Genomic DNA, 19760 nt, shown 5'->3' with positions numbered 1-19760 from the left:
AAAGACCACTGTCAAAATACCACAGAGAAAGCAAATACTTTGAGACAGTGTTTTTTTTCTTTTCCTATAATAATCACTTTGCAAGAAATTTCAACAATTCACATAACAGCACGATACAATTTTTTTTTTAAATGTAGACTTACAAATGAGATCCATAGCAAATAGAACAAAACTAATTAAAAAGAGAAATGGTTCATAGTTTCAATTCATGTCACAACAACGCGCTTTACATGATGTCAAATACATTAGTGTTATTTTTGTTTGGGTTACAAAGTAAAAGTCCCTTATGCATTGCCTATTTTAAAATAAGAGTACATATCATATCTGAAATATCCAAGTTAAGGCAGTTCTACACTGGAGGCGAGCAATGCCTATAAGGGTATGATCATGCAATGGCAAAAAAATCATCTTTTTTAAGCAAAAATGAATGCATTTCTAATTAAAAATGTATTGGTTTACAACTAGAGAATATTAAGATCAATTTAACTATGTAATTTCACACAGGTATTTTAAGATTTACTTTTTTAATAACATGTCAAGATTCAGCAAAACAAACAACCCAATTATTTTGATAATTCACTTATTGAATTAATACAGAATTACAATATGCACTACATTTTGTGTGACTTAATGTGTATAAAACAGGACTTACATTAGAAGTTCAAAGCATACTTTTAGTTTGAAAATAAGATAAATGAGTACATTTGATTTACACCTACATAACCTTTTGAGAAGCAGGCCTTTAATGCCATCAGCCAGTCAAAAGGATAGGTAAAACATTTCATTTCTGCAACTCCTGTCATAAATCTAAACATGTTTTCAGTCACAGTTTTATTTAAAAGAATGATGTAGGTTTTATTTAATAATCTATTCTTCACACAAATATTAGAACAGAAATATAATTTTCCTTTGACTCTAGCAGTATCATAACCCTGGTTCCCTGAAATAGGAATATTAACCATTATAAATGGGCGTTTCCCTTTTAAGACACCCGAACCTGAAACTTTATACCAAAGACTTCTCGTCAGAGCAGCGGGACGCAGCTGCTGCTCCAACCCAGAGAGCATAAAGGAGCTGCGACCCCGAAGTTAATGGTCAATATTCCTATTTCAGGGAACGAGGGCTATGATAATAACCTAACGTTCCCTTTCAAGTAGGGAATACTAACTAAATGGGTAAAGTATACCCAAGCTGTCGCAAGGACATGTGGTGGCTGGCAGGGATGGGGTTAATTTCCTATCCCTGCCAAAAACTTAAGAATGTGGCTGGAGCCTTATTGAATAATTGATGACTAATTAGGCTCCAGCCACATGGGAGAAAAGGTGGAGAAATCCTTTGTTTGGTGGTGGTGTTTTTGGAAGGAGTTTGACAAGTGATTTTTGTTACTGTGTTTCTGCATTTTTTGTACTTAAAGTTCAGTGAAGGCTCTGCCCAGCCTGAACAGTTTTGTATTTTGTTTAAACTTTTGTTTTGGCTCATCTGCCTTTTTGTTTTGTATTTTATTTTTGTTTGTTTATTAAAGTGCGCACCAGCGTTTAAACGGCAGTTTCCTTGTCTCTGAGTCTCTGTCCCTGCCGGTACCATTCAGTCGGTAGAACCTAGTAAAGTATGGGGGGAAGCCCACACCGCTGCACTGCATATGTCCTGGACAATGCACCCTGGAATAAAGCCCACGAAGTCGCCTGACCCCTGGTGGAATGGCCTGTGAACTTCTCTGGCGGGGGCAGATTAGCCAATTCATAAGCAGTCTTAACTGTGCCTGTCAATCATTTAGACAGACACAGTTTAGACAGAGCCTGTCCTTCGGCTCCGTAACAGACAAAGAATTGTTCTGACTGCCTCCAGCTTTTAATCCTGTCAACATAATACGCTAATGCCCACATTGGGCAAAGCGTACAGAGCTGACACTCCTTGTCAGATTGTAAAGGAAGGGATGGAAAGCCTCCAATTCCATCTATTGGTTCACATGAAAAGCCGAGATGGTCTTAGGCAAAAAAGCTGGGTTAGTACAAAGGGTAACCTTCATTCTGGCCTTTGAAAATATTAGACAGGCTTTCGATACAGAGAATGCTTACATTTCACTCACCTGCTTTGCGGAGGTGATTGCAAGTAAGAAAACTGCCTTGAAAGACAAAAATTTGAGCTCAGCTGAGTGCATGGGCTCAAACGGAAGTTTCATCGGTACATTAAGTACTACATTCAACCTCCAACGAGGAACCACAGAGAGGAGATTGCAGAAGCTTGTGGGCCACACGGTGGAGATTGGGTGACCGCAAACCACCCTGGTGGTTGATGTAGGACACCACATGTCCGTATGAACAAGCATGTGTCTCCGCCGAACCTGCTCCAAAAATTCTGCAAGAATAAGTACACTGCCTACAGCTCTAAAACATTAATGTGGGGTCCCTTCCATGGTGGCTGCCACACCCCCTGCACTGCTTGTCCATTCCAAACGCTACTCCAACCCGAGTTGGATGCATCTGTGGTGACGACCTCCCTCTTGGTGACGCTGCCCAGTGCCATGCCTAGGCGTAGATGGGCCGTACAAGGGAGTGCATGTAGACAGTGTGGAGACACTGTCAGCAGTAGGTTGCGATTCAACACGGGCCGACAAACCGTGTGGTTGAACCAAACCTACAGGGGGCGCATATGCATGAGACCTGTGTTGGAACTGGAGTGAGTAACTAGTTTGAACAGTAGTGAGCGCCCAGGGTTCTGTGGTGCTGTTTCGCGTGAGGCACAGGGTGATTGAAAGTACACCAGCCTCCGCGAAAAGCAGGTGCGGGCTGTTTGTCGTCAGGTCCACAAGAAGTGGAAACCACCTGCCGTGCCAGTTTCTGGTGAAACTGAGGCTTAGGGTGCCACTGTGCTGTAGGCTACAAAACTGCAGTAGCCCACTGTATCAGGGGCATAAGCTCTTCTGATAAGAAAAGCTGGGCGCTGTTAAGAGTCCATTCATCACATGCCCTTGCCTACACAGGGGAAGAGTAGGGAAGAGACCGGTGGTACCGGTGCTGTTGAGCGCTCTTGCAGCAGTTCAGTAAGAATAACCTACTGGTGTGACAGGACCTCCCAGATCTTATCCATCTGCTCCCTATTTGCCGAACGTGAACGGCAAGCTTTCTTCTTCCTCCGTTTTGGAGGGGGAGAAGGCGGGGGAAAACTGGGGGAGGAAGATGAGGTGGCTTCTTGACTGGACTCCTTTGACTGTGACGCTCACCCTCTCTTAACACAGAGTCACGGGAGGGTCCAGCCTCACTGACCGAGCGTGGTGATGCTGAGCGTTGAGCGGGCATGAGGGAGTGTTTCCTGGAATGACGGGCCAACCGACAGTCCAGCATACGCTTGGTGAAGTGGGCACAAAAAAAAAAAAAAAAAATCACACAAAGTGCGATCAATCCTAAGCACTCAGGACCCAGACTGACAATACACTTAACATGTCCATCTTCTAGAGGCAACTTGGCCTTGCAAGACAGGCATGCATGAAACTCAGGTGTGGTAGAAACACTATGTAGATAGTATACAGTGTCAGTGCAGACAGTATACAGTGTTACTGTACGCAATAGACAGTGTCAGTGCTCACAAAACATAAATAGTGGCACACAGAAAAATTTGTGTCTGTGCACACAGCAGTGTCAAACAACAGACAGTGCCAATATGCATAGTATACAGAATCAGAGTGCACAGTATACAGATAGTGTGCACAGTAGACAGTGCCACTCGGTACAGATGCTCAGCACCGAATGGTAACCTCGGTCCAGGTATTACCAGGAACGGGGGCAATAGTGTCGCAGTTACCATTAGTGGTGTATTAACAGGGGCAATCCCTATGTAAGACACCCACTGGCTAACCTTCCAGTCAGTACAGACAAGAAATCAATTGTTATTTATTTCTTAGCAGACGCCCTTATCCAGGGCAACTTACAATTGTTACAAGATATCACATTATTTTACATACAATTACCCATTTATACAGTGGGGTTTTTACTGCAGCAATCTAGGTAAAGTACCTTGCTCAAGGGTACAGCAGCAGTGTCCCCACCTGGGATTAAACCCACGACCCTCCGGTCAAGAGTCCAGAGCCCTAACCACTACTCCACACTGCTGCTCTTGCAAGAGTGTGTTGATAGCTACACTAATACAGCACTTGAGCCGCAGGATTCCCGCGGGGCAATAGACTGCGGCAGGACTTTACCAGCACTCGGCTGAAGACACAAGAAAAGATATAAAGAAACAATTTTACTTCAGCGATTCAACATTTTTATTCAACATTTAAAAGGCTAAAAAATGTGAAAGAAAGGTAATTAGAAAGGTGAAGTTTAATATCAGCGCTCTCTCAAGTATTCAGGATCAGCTGAAAAGGAAAATGGCATCATTGTCAGTGCGTGCAGCTCCTTTATGCTCTTGGGGGGCGGAGCAGCAGCTGTGTCAGCGTGGTGTAAAGTTTCAGGTTCGAGTGTCTTAAAGGGGAAACACCCATTTGTAATGGTTAATATTCCCTACTTGAAAGGGAACCATAAATAAATCAAATCCAGTTAAAAATTAATTACTTTTAAAAGTAGTTCAGGAATTTCAAAAGGCCAGACATTGATAGTGTATTTACCCTGGGCACTGTAAGGGTTAACCACCCCCCCCCCCCAAAAAAAAACAAAACACAAGAGGGAAAAAGACTCAGTTTATGTGTATTAGCCACAGAGTTAAAGGCTATGATGTCTATGGCTGTCATGCACAGTATAGAGTACTGCAGCCCGCCATGGATTGCCACTTCAGAAGAAGCTTGTTTTGAGTTTGATGGTGGGTGCTGCTTGCACAGTGGGCTGGGCCAGTCTGGCAGCTGCCTTGGCCTTGCTGCTGGCTTGGCTGGCTCGGATTGCAGTCTCCAGCCGGGACTTCAGCTCCGGGGCAGCACCTATTACTGTCTTGAAGGCGCTGGGGTAGAGAGGCCCGATGCGCATTAGGTCCTGCAGTGCAAACTCGTGGAGGCCCATGGAAGCAGTTGGGGCTGAAGTGAAAGCATTCTCATCCAGAAGATAAGAGATAAGTGTTGGAACCAGGAGAGCGAGGAGCTGGACTCCTATTGAAAGGACAAAGAAAGCAATGTCAATTTTTTTAAGCTAAAATAATGGGTCCTAAACTTTTTTTCACATTTTTTTTTTTTACAAATAAACCTAGCAAGAAACAAAACAACAATTTACCAGCATCTTCCTGTTTTTTGACATTTTCCCCCCTTTCATAAAAAATGGGGCCCACTGTGCAATCAATAGGCTAGATTCTCAGATAGGAACTATTATCAGAAGGGAAATAGTAGTCTAAAAAGGGCCTGTAGTCTAAACTGTGGTAGTCCAAACAAGGCCTGGCCAATGAGGACCGGCTGCAAAATGTTCTATCCAAGCAACGAACGTGAAGGCTCTAACTCTAGACCAGGTTTGCGTACCTGTCTGTTTTTGCCTCCCTCTTGGCACCACCCTCTCCCATAGCCATTTCTACTTCCTTTCCTCTACTGCTCCCTATTGTGACTAAGAACTACCGTCCTTTCTCCCATTCCTCTCTAAAACCCTTGAGCGAGTGATACATTGCCAGCTCTCTGCTCGACCCCCTTCAATTTAGTTTTCGTACAGCTCCACTGAAACGGCTCTTCTCTCCATCACTCACTCTGTACTCTCGGCCCGTGCCACCTCCCTCTCCTCTGTCTTAATTCTCATCGACCTCTCTGCTGCCTTTGACACAGTCTATTCTCCTGTCCTCCCTCGCTGACCTGGGACTCTCCAGCACTGCTCTTGCCTGGTTCTCCTCCTACCTCTCCGATCGCACGTACTGGGTGTCCTGGCATGGCTCATCCCCTGCCTCTTGCTCTCTTTCGACAGGTGTCCTCCAAGTCCTGGGACTCCTACTGTTTTCTCTCTACACCCACTCCCTGGGTCCCATCTCCCATGGCTTCTCATATCATTTCTATGCTGATGATGCCCAAATCATCCTCTCCTTCCCCTCTCTGACTCTGTCATTTCCTCCTGTATCTCAGCCATCTCCTCCTGGATGCACTCGCATCATCTTCAATTCCAAATCAGACTTCCTTTTCTTCCCCCTCTTCCTCCCCATCACTGATCTCTCTATCTCTATTCCTCTTGAATCCACTACCCTCTCTCCCTGCTCATCCACCAAGAACCTTGGTGTCACCCTTGACCCCTCCCTCTCCTACTCTCAGCACATCTCTACTCTGGCACGCTCCTGTCGCTTCTTCAGCAACATGTGCAGAATTCGCCCCTTCCTCACCGACTACTTCACCCAGATCCTAGTTCAGGCCCTGGGACTATATCGCCTTGACTACTGCAACTCCCTCCTGGCCGGCCTCCCTGCCTCTGCTATCCGTCCGCTTCAGCTCATCCAAAACTCTGCTGCCTGCCTTGTCTTTTCCCTTCCTCATTGCTGCTCTGCTCTCTCCACTGGCTCCTTATCGCCGCTTGCATCCAATTCAAAACTCTTGTACTTGCCTATCACTGTCGCGACCTTTCAGCTCACTCCTATCTCCAAACTATTATTTCTCCCTACACCCCCTCTTGCCCCCTCCACCACTGGCAGACTAGCTGTACCCTCCGCTCCATCACTTCCAGATCCCGCTTCTTTTCAACCCTTGCCCCTCAGTGGAGGAACGACCTAGCCACGGATATCAGGACTGCTCAGTCCCTGACCACCTTCCGGCGCCTCCTCAAGACTCACCTGTTCAGACAGCATCTGTAAACCTCATAACTCTCGACTATACTGGACTATATGGCACCGAATTATACCAGTATTTGCATCATCTTGTACTTGCACTGAACTGCTCCATACTTTGTTGTATTCTACTACTGCTCTTAATTACTATTTCCTGTATCTTGTACTTGATTTTACTCTTAAAGGTATCCGTATTCATTTTAAAATTTTAAATCCTTCTTATCCATTTATCGTACTTACTATGTGCTCTTAATTGAATTTATTATTATAAGCAATTTTTTTTACTATAAAGTTTAATTGCTCTTGGTCGAATTCGCTCTTAAATGTAATTGTTTACTGTGTTCTTTATTTTGCTCTTCTTTGAATTTTATCTTATTTTCTACTGATTTTACTGTACTTCATAACTGCTCTTATCTGTAATGTGATATTCTGGAATGTGACATTTTGTAATGTGATACTTTGTAAGAACTAAGTCACACTGTATAAGGGCGCCTGCTAATAAATAAATTAAAAAAATATAAAGAAATAAATAAATACACACCCAATAAAGTTACAAAAACAAACAATTCACAAATGCAAGTAGTCTGAAGTTGTTTATGTGTTTTAGAATTGTAATTTTTTTTTCATTTCTGAAGAAAATGAGCACCTGATTTGGAGTAAAAAGCTTGAATCTAGCCCATTCTCTTAAACTGTATACCATGTAAATGCTACATGTTACCTCTTGTTTCATCCTTGCTATGTGGATCGATAGAGACACATTGGTTGTGCCTGTGAAACCATTACAGTAAAAAAATTAGCTCTACCCACACAACAGTGCGTTCAACCTATCAGTGGTTTGGTTAACATTGCGGTGACCAATCAAATCACAATATGTAACAAAAACAGGGTACGGAAAGAGACAATTTCTGAGACCCAGCTTTGTCTGAATGGACAATTGAGACTTGCAGAGATATATGGTTACAAACTGCCACACTGCCACATTCATTTTTTTGTAGCTGGAAATGAAAATGCAAATTTTACTAGTTTAAACATAGGTGTTAAGTTTACTTTAAATTGACTAAAACACAGATGAACAGCTGAATCACAACAGTAGGTGTAAAGTTTCACAAGGCTACATGACTTCCCAGAAGGACAGCTCCAAGACAGTGGGTGGAAAATGTATGACTGAGAGTAGGAGGCTTAATTCACATCTCAATGATGATTCCTGATGCAGAGGATAAAGTATAAAAGCTCTATTCTTTAATGGTGTGGCTAATGCTGCGTTAAAAAAATTCAGAGAACTTTGCTGACATCGCTGCTGACCAGCTGTGAGTCAGAATATACTTCAGTAGTTTCCTACAATGGATCTCTTTCTATTAAAACAGACTACTCATTTTACTGGGTAAAGCTAAATAAGAATGCACACACCTCAGTGTGGAAAGATTATTAGAGAAGGATCAAAGGTCAGCATTTAAATTTGCATTGAACTTGTATTGAATAATATTCAATATAGGGAAACAGAATAGATATTGTGTTTATTGAAACCTCATGAAGACATAACGTTAAAGAAGACGACCATCAACCAATACTTTTGGGATATACCTGCCTTAGGTAGGTATTCGCTGAGCATTTTATGTCAGAGCTCCGTGGAGGGACTACTTATTCCCCCTGCAGGCGGAACCGAGGACGTCGCTATTGCATCGAACCCGCGAATGCAAGTGATACGACCTCACAAGGTTTGGTGGCTGTCTTCTCTTTCAGGGAACCAGGGTTACGATCAGTAACCGAAAGTTCCCTTTCAATTAGAAGACGACCACCAACCAATACTTTTGGGAAAGTATACTGGAGCCGTCGCGAGGAAGCGCGAGCAGACAGCATACGAGGGATGCCTCGCTACTGCCAACTAGCGTTGGTGGTGTGCGTGTGCACCCTTAAGGACCCTTGTGCCTAATGAAGGCGTAGAAGGATCTACCACATTAAGTCTGTAGAACCTGGTGAATGTATGCGGAGTAGCCCAGCTAGCCACCGTACAAATGTCAGTCAATGATGAACCTCGAAAGGAGTGCTCATGACATGGCCATCCCTCTAGTAGAAAATGCACAACCACCCTCCCCGGTGGGGGTAGGCCGGCCTCATTATAAGCAGTCGATACTGTGTCCACAATCCTGTGGGCCAGTTGCTGTTTCGAGAGGGCTTCCCCTAGGGTCCTTTCAGCAGCGCCTTCATCCTATCCCTATACTCTCTCAATGCCCTCACTGGGCAGAGAATTCAGTTTTCTATTCTTCTCCGAATCAAAAGTAGTCCAAGGGGGTGAATACTTATGCAAGGCACTGTATCTATCCATCTTATATTTCTTTTACAGTTTTTTTATTACATTTTTTATGTAGTCAATGTTTTACAGATGCAAACCTAACTTACTGTTTTGTTCCTCTCCCATGGCAACCAGTGTTTCGAGGACTTTGATACCCTCCTGCACAGCTAGCAGCTCAGTATTGCTACTGGGTTTGCACCGCTCCACAGCTTTCAGCTTCTCCACCATCAGAGGGGCTAGTGAGTGGATGTACGGCGTCGACAGGGCCCGGTTGGAGTGTTGGAACACAGAAAGTAAAAGCTGGTAACATTTAGCCTGCACCTAATGAGAAGGATACAAAAGGTACACAGGAATTGGACAAAAACAAAACAAAACTAAAACATAATAAAAACACAACAACACTGTCAGTGTAAATAAGGTGCAGAGCCACTATAGGCAGCCTTAACGTTACATGACCACTGCTCAGTGATTTGCAGCAAAGTTAAATTTGGAATCACCAATTATTTTTTTTCTCATTTTCTCTGCAATTTGGAAAGCCCATGAAGCTTACAGGCAAGCCCGCAGGCGCCCGGCAAGACTATAGGGGTCACTGGTGCGCGGTGAGACGAGGACACCCTGGCTCCCCACCCGGGCAGTGCTTGGCCAATTGTGCGGCGCCCCCTGTGAACGCCCGTCCACAGTTGGCAGTGGAATAGCCTGGACTCTAACCGACTCTTTACAGGATGCGCCACTTGGGAGCCCCCCGCATCCGGCATATTTTGACACCATCAAGTTGTTTTCATACCATAGGTGTCAATCAGTCTGAAGCCTGTCACTGAACTAAACATTATATTTTTGTGTTTTCAGTACTAAGCACTGTAATATAAATACTTCATCAAGAAAACTCCATTGCGCCCACATACATTTTATTTCTTGAAACTTTTTTTTCACACAATGAAGTGTACCCAAGTAGTCTGTTGAAAATACACTCACTTCCTGCAAAATTAAACATCGCTAAACAAAATACTTCAGACTGTCGTTGAACATCTTTATTTGGGGCAAACTGCATGATAGACGAGAGGTTTGTCTGTTTTCCAGTGGTTTTTATCTGAGCTTTCTGATCCCCGTTTCTTGGACACACACATTATGTATATATACACACACACATACACAGTGCCTATAGAAAGTCTACACCCCCTTTCTAAATTTTCACCTTATTTATTTCTTAGCAGTCACCCTTATCCAGGGCAACTTACAATTGTTACAAGATATCACATTATTCTTTTACATACAATTACATTATTTTTTACACATTATCTTTACATACAATTACCCATTTATACAGTTGGGTTTTTAAAGTCGTGGGTTCAGTCCACCAGGGATTGAAACCACGACCCTCCAGTCAAGAGTCCAGAGCCCTAACCACTACTCCACACTTATGCCCTATTACCTTTTATTGCCTTATAGCCTGGAATTAAAATGCATTGAAATAGTTTTTTTTCATTTATCTACACATCCTACCCCACAACTTCCAAGTGAAAAAAATATTCTAGAAATTTGTAGAAAATTAATTAAAAATAAAAACTGAAATAGCTTGATTGGATAAGTGTCCACCCCCCTTGTAACAGCAATCCTAAATTAGCTCAGGTGTAACAAATCACCTTCAAAATCACACACCAAGTTAAAGTGGCCTCCACCTGTGTTAAATTGTAGTGATTCACATGATTTCAGGATAAATTCAGCAGTTCCTGTAGGTTCCATCTGCTGGGTAGCGTATTTCAAAGCAAAGACTCAACCATGAGCACCAAGGCGCTTTCAAAAGAACTCCGGTACAAAGTGGTTGAAAGGCACAGATCAGGGGATGGGTATAAAAAAATATCAAAAGGCCTTGAATATCCCTTGGAGCACGGTCAAGACGATTATTGAGGCCATCCCTCCAAACTGGATGACCGAGCAAGAAGGAGACTGATCGGAGAGGCTACCAAGAGGCCAATTGCAACTTTGCAAGAGCTATAGGCTTTTATGGCCAAAACTGGTCAAAGTGTGCATGTGACAACAATATCCCAAGCACTCCACAAATCTGGCCTGTATGGTAGGGTGGCAAGAAGTAAGCCATTACTCAAGAAAGCCCACCTTGAACCCCGTTTGAAGTATGCAAAAAAACAAACACTCAGGAGATTCTGTAGCCATGTGGCAAAACGTTTTGGGGTCTGACAAAACTAAAATGGAACTTTTTGGCGTAAATGCAAAGTGTTATGTTTGGTGCAAACCCAATACAGCGCTTCACCCAAAGAACACCATCCCTACTGTGAAGCATGGTGGTGACAGCATCATCGGCAGGGACTTGGGCACTTGTCAGGATAGAAGGGAAAATGAATGGAGCAAAGTACAGAGAAGTCCTTGAGGAAAACCTGCTGCCCTCTGCAAGAAAGCTGAAACTGGGATGGAAGTTCACCTTTCAGCATGACAACGACCCAAAGCACACAGCCAAAGCTACACTGGAGTGGCTAAGGAACAAAAAGGTAAATGTCCTTGAGTGCCCAGTCAGAGCCCCGACCTAAATCCAATCAAAAACTTGTGGCATGACTTGAAGATTGCTGTCCATCAACGCTCCCCAAGGAACTTGAGAAAGCTTGAACAGTTTTGTAAAGAAGAATGGTCAAATATTGCCAAATCTAGGTGTGCAAAGTTGGTAGAGACCTATCCCAACAGACTCACAGCTGTCATTGCTGCCAAAGGTGCTTCCTCCAAGTATTAACTCAGGGGGTGGAGACTTATCCAATTATGATCTTTCAGTTTTGTATTTTTAATATATAATTTTTTTCTCAATAAAAACTTTTTTCCCCTTAACAGTGTGGAGTATGGTGTGTAGATAAGTGGGAAAAAAATCATCATTTAAATGCATGAAACTCTGAGGCACTGACAACTAAATGTGAAAAAAGTTCAAGGGGTTGTAGACTTTCTATAAACCCTGTATATATATATATATATATATATATATATATATATATATATATATATATATATATATATATATAAACAAACAAGTAGCTTTCGAGTTAAGGTGAGTGAAAGCAATAAAATCAAAAACAAATGGGTTGTAGGGAGATATGCAAATTAGCATTACAAGAGCTATACAATATATATATATATATATATTGTAAGATAGCGGGTTGTGAGAGACAGCAGGGAGGGGGTTAAAACCTCCCTGCAAGAGAAACCTGTGTGGAATGCACCTTTTTGTTTGATTTGTATTGCTTTATTGTTTCATTTAATTTGCTGTTTTGTTTAGTTTAATTGTTTTATTATTAATTATCATCCGCACCTGGGCATTATTGGGAAATAGAACCAGGTGCAGGGTATAAAAGACGAGCAGTCAGAATGCTCGGGGCTGCTGAGTAGAAGGAGGCAGAAGAGGTGCTCTGTCTCCGAGTAGCCAGAGTTAAAAAAGTAAGTGCGGTGACAAACCTGTGTTTTTGTAAGGACGGGAAAATGCTTAGCTGTCCCGTGTTAGGCAGTGTGTTCCGGAAAGTTGAGTTAGTGCTCCAAGAGGAGTTAGGTGTTTATTTTGATTTTGTATTTGTTTTATTTTTGTGTTTATTAAAATATAGCACATCCGCGCTTTAAAAAACTCAATTTCTGACGTGTTGGGTCGTATTTTTAAAGGGGCACGAACCCGAGTGAGTGCAGCTGGTTTACAATATATATATATATATATATACATACATACATACATACACGTATTACAAACTAATGTACACAGCAAATTTTATTGTATAGTACAGTCCCGAAAGACAACCCAAGATGAACTAACAGCACAGCAGTCCTTCACATTTTTTTTTTTTTTTTTTTTTTACCCCCAGCAGAGTTCAGTGCCAACACAGCGGGGGATAAAACAAGGGCTGTCTGTTTATCTCGTCCTCAGCGTGGATGGTGAAAAATTAAACTCAGAGAAACTTAGAGCTTTGCTCGTCACTCTAACTGCTATCCGAAAACTGGCTGAAGATATCTTCTTACTATCTATGAGAAGATTTAGTTTTGGTTTCTCTTAAAGAGAAATTACAAACAAGCAGGTAAATTACAGTGAGAAAAAAAAACGAGTAGTATATATTTTAGTTTTAACAGAAATCAAACCGATATTCAGAGGTAATTTTTTTTATTAAGAAAAACAACTGCACCACACTCAACTAACGTTCTTTCTCCTCTTGTCCTGCTCCAAAGCAACCAATCCACACTCCTGATTCGCTGGTACAGTACTCCCGACCTCCCAACTCCCACCTAATAGGCTCTCGTTAACTGTCAGTAAAGGTACTGTATTCAAGACACAAAAACACACTAGAGTATATGGCTGCAGATCAGAGGCTCTCACAACACCGCTTCTAAAATGCCTTAAAATCAAGTAATAAAATTACTGCACCGTTCAAAAACCATAGTATTTCTGATAAACGCCGCCCTCAATTAAGTGCCACAACCATTTTTAACAAATTTAAAATAAACACTGCAGCGCTAATTTTAAGTAATATATACATAGTAAAGTCTTAACAGCAGTGCGTTTCACACTGTTAAATAAATAGTTTGTGCAGTGAACATACCCATGGGTCACTGGAGTTCAAGGCATTTCTGAACCGTTTCATACAGCCATTCTGTAAGGACGTAACACCAACTATCTCTGCACCAGCGGACAGCAAGAAGAGAGTGATCGCTGTCAGCATGCTCACTTCATCCATGTTGGGCTTGGATTCATCTGGAGAGAAGAAACTGGTTATCTTACTGCTGTTATTCAAGCTGAACATACAATTAAAAATATTAAGGATACCAATTATCAACCAAGGTGGATTTACAAGATCAAAATATAAAACAATATATATTTTTAAAAAAAAAAGATTGGTAGATAGATAGATATACACACAGTAGATGCCAGTTATTAGCAACCCTGATAAAAGACAACTTTTGGTTATTAACAACATTTTCCCAGGAACCAATCCCATCCCTTTAGACTTTAATGTTAATGGAATTCTGATATTAGCAACTGCACACCGCTTACTGACAACTTTATTACTAGTTGCCAGTGCTACAGAGTGTACTTGCATGATTTATGCACATGCTTCATGCAGCTTTTATAACACATTGACTTTGCAACTGCGTATTTCTGGTGTACTGAGTTATGGCCTCCAAGCATGTGGATCTGTCTCTTGACAACAAAGTTTGGGTTCTGGAGGCCCTACGTGAACCCGGTGCTAAATAACTGCGAGTAGCAGAAAAGTTTGGTGTCTCGAGTCTTTTGATTGAGGCATTCTAAAGAATAGTGATGACATTTTGAAGTATGAAATCAGCACAAACCGAGGCCGTAAGCGCTAAAGAGATGGCAAGGAAGCAGAAGTTGGCGACACCCTGTTGCTCTGGTTTCAGCATAAGCTTGGCCAAGGTGCTCGCCTCTCCGGGCTGATGCTAAAACAGAAAGTGACTCAGCTAGTAGCAGAGTAGGGGAAGGAGTTTAATCCTTCACATGGGTGGCTGAGTCGGTGGAAAACCCAGCACAATGTGGTTTAGCATAAGGAACACAGGGAGAAACAAGACGCTGACCTTCCAGCAGCTGCTGAATTTAAGGTGGACACCTTAACAAGCGTTCTGAAACAGTTCCAGCCACGTAACGTTTTCACTGCAGACGAGACTGGTCTCTACTACCGGAGCTTTCCGGACAGAGGGCTTGGTTTGCTGAGGGAACAGTTTACGTGAGACAAAAAGCTATGGACCGCATTACATTCTTATGCAAACATGGACGGGACAGAGAAACTGCCTCTTATTGTGATTGGAAAGAGTAAAAGGCATCGCTGTTACCTGAAAAATCAGTCACGGCTGCCTGTAACCTACAGGAACTCTGCTAATGCCTGGATGACAAGTTCATTGTTTGAAGAGTGGCTGAAAAGTTGGAACAGGGAGCTGCACCTTCAAAACCGCCGCATATGCCTTTTGATTGACAATTGTCCAGCTCATTCAATCAATACAGAGCTGTCGCACATTGTGTTGCGATTTTTGCCTACCAACACAACCTCAATTATGCTGCCAATGGACACGGTGGTCATTAAAAACTTCAAAGGCCACTACAGATCTCGTCTGAATCCACGTATCATTGCCTCTCTCGATTCTGACACACAGCTTAGAGCGCTGGATATTACAAAAAACAACAACACTTCTTGATGCAGTTCATCTAGCTAAGGAATCTTGGGCTGACTACTGACAACTGCCTTAGAAAGGGAGGGTTTGTGTCCACCACAGACTATGCTGAGCTGGTAGATGTCAATGTGCTGGCTGACATTGCCGTGTCTGACAATCTGACAGCAGAAGAATTTGTGGCCATTTTAGAGTATGACAGTCAGGTGGAGACAGCAGGTGAGCTCACTGATGCACAACTTCTTGTGGCATTTGGAGCTGCTAAGCATCCACAGGTTGAAGAGCCACAGGATACTGCATCAGATGAGGAACCCGAAGAGCCTGCACTCCAAGAACAATTACATGCTGTGGACATTTTCCGCTTGATAGGTCAGAATCGTGACTTTGAAACTGGCCATGAAGCTGCACGCAAAATTGAGGTGGATTTACAGCAAAAGGTGTTACATTATAAAAAGCAGACAACATTGGACAATTTCTTATTTTAAAATTGTGTTCTTTAGAACTGATTGCAAGTACAACACATATTTTTTTATGTTTGCTTTACTCACTGTTAGGACAACTGTAGTACATCATTGTGCAGTACTATTTGTATAAGCCTACTTTTTTTGTTTTACACACGCGTGAAGTAAACAGTTCTATGTTTGGGTATTTTGTGTTTCTCATGTTCATTTTTTAACACTAACATTTAAAACACATGTATTTCAGTGCCATATTTGTACAACTACAGTATATGTTGTTCCATATAAATACATTTCAAAACTGGGGGCTTTTCGCTTATTGGCAACTTTTGGTTTATGACAACTTTTTGCTGGGAAGCGAGAGGTTGTTAATAAGCAGCATCTACTGTATATATATATTATTTTTTATTTCATTTTTTTTCAACTTCTGCAACAAGAACATTTTGTTATAAAAGTCCATGTTCACAAACATATATTGTATTGTTTTGAAATCAATCTCAAAATATACCCTCAGCAAAAGCACATTTTAGCATGGTATTTCATTTAAATGTATTTACACAGCACAACTGATTAAGAACTCCCAGTTGGCAAAAGCAAACAACATATTATTTTCACTGTAAATCAGAGCGTGTTTGAAATGCCTCAGGCTGCTTTCATTTTTCAGCTCTGGTGACAAGTTATTGTATGAAAGAGCCACTGACTGAGAAAAGGAAGATTTGCCACATTGTAAATAAATCTTTGGTGACCTGTGCTGGTGGAGCGACTGTTTTGTTTGTCTGATGAGACAAAGTCGTAATCTGTTTTACTGCATAATACCAATCTAAAATTTAGCAGTCGCCAATTAATTTTACCCAATTTTTCTCCCAATTTTATATATCAAATTTGTATTGTATTGTATTTTTTTTGTTTTTTAAGCTCAGCTCACCGCTACCACCCCTGCGCTGACTCAGGAGCGGCAAAGATGAACACACACTGTCCTCCGAAGCGTGTGCCATCAGCCGACTGTTTTTTTTTTTTCACTCTGCAGGCCCGCCATGCAGCCAACCCAGAGCTACAGCGTCAGAGGACAACGCAGCTCTGGGCAGCTTACAGGCAAGTCCGCAGGCGCCCGGCCAGTCTACAGGGGTCACTGGTGTGCAGTGAGCCGTGGACACCCAGGCCGACCTAAGCCCTCCACTCCCTTGGGTGGCACTCAACCAATTGTGCACCGCCCCCCGGGAACTCCCGTCCACGGTTGGCAGTGGAATAGCCTGGACTCGAACCGGTGACCTCCAGGCTATACGGAGTGCCTTTACCAGATGCACCATTCGGGAGCCCCTAAACTTACTTTAAGATACCTTTACTTTATACTTTTTTTTCTGGTGAAGAGAAGAAAACAAAACAAAACAAAACAAAACAAAACAATCCCTGGGAGCATAATAAAACTGGAATATCATAATTTGTTAACATTAAATAAAATGGATGCTGTATGTAAAAAAAAAACAGCTCTGTATAATTAAGGCCAGTTGTTAAAACAATGTGGCAGTTAAATGGTTCATTTTTACTGGACATACAGTTGTGTACCAAATATTGAAATTCAGTACTCATTCTCTATATACCAGAAAATGTGACTTAAAAACGGCAGCCATATAGGTTTTACACTCTTAACATGACCTACACTTTTGGTATAAGCAAGTATTCGGTTTGCCTTTTTAATTGCTTTCCCACACTATGTGGTTGTTGACAGCAATGAGTCTATTACAACACCAGGTACTTCTTTTGTGGACCTGTTCTAACATCCATCTGATATTTAAATCCTACACTTTGCCAGAGTCGCTGAAAATGTGTTGCCCACTACCCCCATCTTTGTGGTGAATGCAAATTTAACAAGATTGCTAATTATCATTATTGTAGAAAAGAAACAAAAAGGGTCTTTGTACCAATCCTTGTATTATTATTATTATTATTATTATTATTATTATTATTATTATTATTTATTTCTTAGCAGACGCCCTTATCCAGGGCGACTTACAATTGTTACAAGATTTCACATTATACAGATATCACAGTATTTTTTTTTTTACATACAATTACCCATTTATACAGTTGGGTTTTTACTGGAGCAATCTAGGTAAAGTACCTTGCTCAAGGGTTCAACAGCAGTGTCCCCCACTGGGGATTGAACCCACAACCCTCCGGTCAAGAGTCCAGAGCCCTAACCACTACTCCACACTGCTGCCCTGTAGCACCTCACTGAGTGCATGGCCCAACTAGAGGTTTACTATCTGATAACTACCTGGCTGTGAATACTCCAAGACAGAAGCCAGAGTGCTTCGTATGAGAGCCGTCCACTCCTTATGGGTTTTATCCACCTTGGCCATTGGGGAGGTTATTATGGTTTTGATGCCTTGCAGAGCAGCGGAGACAGGAGGGGGGACCTGATTGTCTGCTGTCTTTTCCGCGGTTTCTTTTAGCACGCCCGTGATCAGGAAAAGAATTGTGGGTTGGATGGTCATGCTTCCTGCAGAAACATCAACAAAATATTAAATTGAAATGTTCAAATTGAAACATATGGGGCCTGTTCTTTTTTTGTATATCCCTTGTATAACACATTTATAGTTACATTTTTCCAAAAGTTTTATTGATTTTTTGATAAAATAAAAAAGTTGGCAAAAAAAGTTAAAAACAAAATTAAGTATTGTACAGACTGCAATAAGTTCTTCCCAGAAAATCATTAAAAGAGATTCCACCTGCATTTGCAATAAACACAGACACTGATGAAGACTTAAAAGTAAAAACATTTGTCTGTAAGATTTTACAAAGTTTCTTTTTAGTACTCAAGAAATCATGCCATCATGTGTTTAATTGAAGCTGTATTTAATAATCCAAAATAGTAATCCAGATTTTAAAAGGCTTAATTATTACAAATTCGAACAGTCCAACTTCTCCTTGCTCCGACATGCAGTCATTAAGGGAATGGATTGCAGTACATTACCATCTGGGGAGCAGAGCGATGGCAGGTTGGCTAGGATGGTGACAGTGGCTGCCACCAGCCTGGCACTCTCCTCTGGCAGTTGCTGTGGTTTGTAGGGCATGTGGCTGGGGGAGTCCATGACCTTGGAGTTAAGCTGTGGGAGGTGTCGAACCAGGACAAATACAAGCAGCTCCATGGCAGCGAATACCAGGGACTTCCCAGGAACAAGGCCTCCAGTATCCCCTCCCTCCCCCAGCAGGCATTCAGCATCCTCTTTACCTGGGAGAAAGGATGGGAAAAACAGAACATTTCTCAGACATATAAGCAGGGTCTAGAAAAGCAGGAGTGTGGTAGGAGCAGCACCTATAAGTAGTGAGAGTCACAGTCAAAGGGCTATGACCTGAGAAAAGAGCTGTGAAAAGGAAGACTGTAAACAGTTTAAATACAGTGCTCTCCATAAGTATTGGGACAGTGAAGTCAAAATTGCTATTTTTGCTGTACACTCATGCAATATGAAAATACGAGTAAAAGATTAATATGAGGCAAAAGTACAGAATGTCACCTTTTATTTCTGGTGGTTTCAAGACATACATGTTTTACCAACTAAGAATAATAACACTTTTAGAGTTCCATCCCCCCATTTTATGTGAGCATAAGTATTGGGACAATTCAACTTACAGCTAATATAAGAAGTATAAAAGCTAGTATTTAGTCGCAAATCCCTTGCATGCAATAACAGCAGTGAGTCTGCGACCCATTGACAGACATCACCAAACTCTTGGTATCGTCCTTTGAGATGCTTTGCCAAGCCCTTACTGCAGCCATTTTCAGCTGCTGCTTGTTTTGGGGAGTTTCTGTCTTCAGTCTCCTCTTCAGCAAGTGAAATGCATGTTCAATCGGATTTAAATCAGGAGATTGACTTGGCCAGTCTAAAACTTTCCACTTTTTTCCCACGATGAACTCCTTGGTTGCGTTGGCAGAGTGTTTTGGGTCATTGTCCTGTTGCATTGTGAAGCGCTGCCTAATGAGTCTGGTGGCATTTTCTTGTACATTGGTAGGCAAGATGCTTCTGTACACTTCTGAAGTCATTCTGCTGCTGCCATCATTGGTTACATCATCAATAAAGATGAGTGAGCCCGTTCCAGAGGCAGCCATGCATGCCCATGCCATGACACTACCTCCACCATGCTTCACAGATGAG

General features: G+C 42.0%; 1 protein-coding gene across 3 annotated transcripts in view; it reads right to left on the bottom strand.

The window, feature by feature from the left end:
- Positions 1-4665: 4665 nt before the first annotated feature.
- The window catches only part of LOC117411520 (HEAT repeat-containing protein 5B), a 76750-nt gene continuing 61655 nt past the window's right edge, over positions 4666-19760 (bottom strand). For all 3 annotated transcript variants that reach the window (XM_034019142.3, XM_034019143.3, XM_034019145.3), the window contains 5 exons: positions 18581-18838; positions 17882-18106; positions 13570-13721; positions 9106-9319; positions 4666-5074 (listed from right to left, as the gene is read on the bottom strand). In XM_034019142.3, coding sequence (XP_033875033.3) covers positions 4767-5074; positions 9106-9319; positions 13570-13721; positions 17882-18106; positions 18581-18838 — 1157 coding nt within the window. In that variant the 3' untranslated portion in view covers positions 4666-4766. The remainder of the gene's footprint in view (positions 5075-9105; positions 9320-13569; positions 13722-17881; positions 18107-18580; positions 18839-19760) is intronic.

This window comes from Acipenser ruthenus, chromosome 6 (assembly GCF_902713425.1).
Source record: "Acipenser ruthenus chromosome 6, fAciRut3.2 maternal haplotype, whole genome shotgun sequence".
Taxonomy (NCBI): Eukaryota; Metazoa; Chordata; class Actinopteri; order Acipenseriformes; family Acipenseridae; genus Acipenser; species Acipenser ruthenus.
Note: the sequence above shows the minus strand (reverse complement) of the source record. Positions and strands in the feature narration are given on the sequence as shown.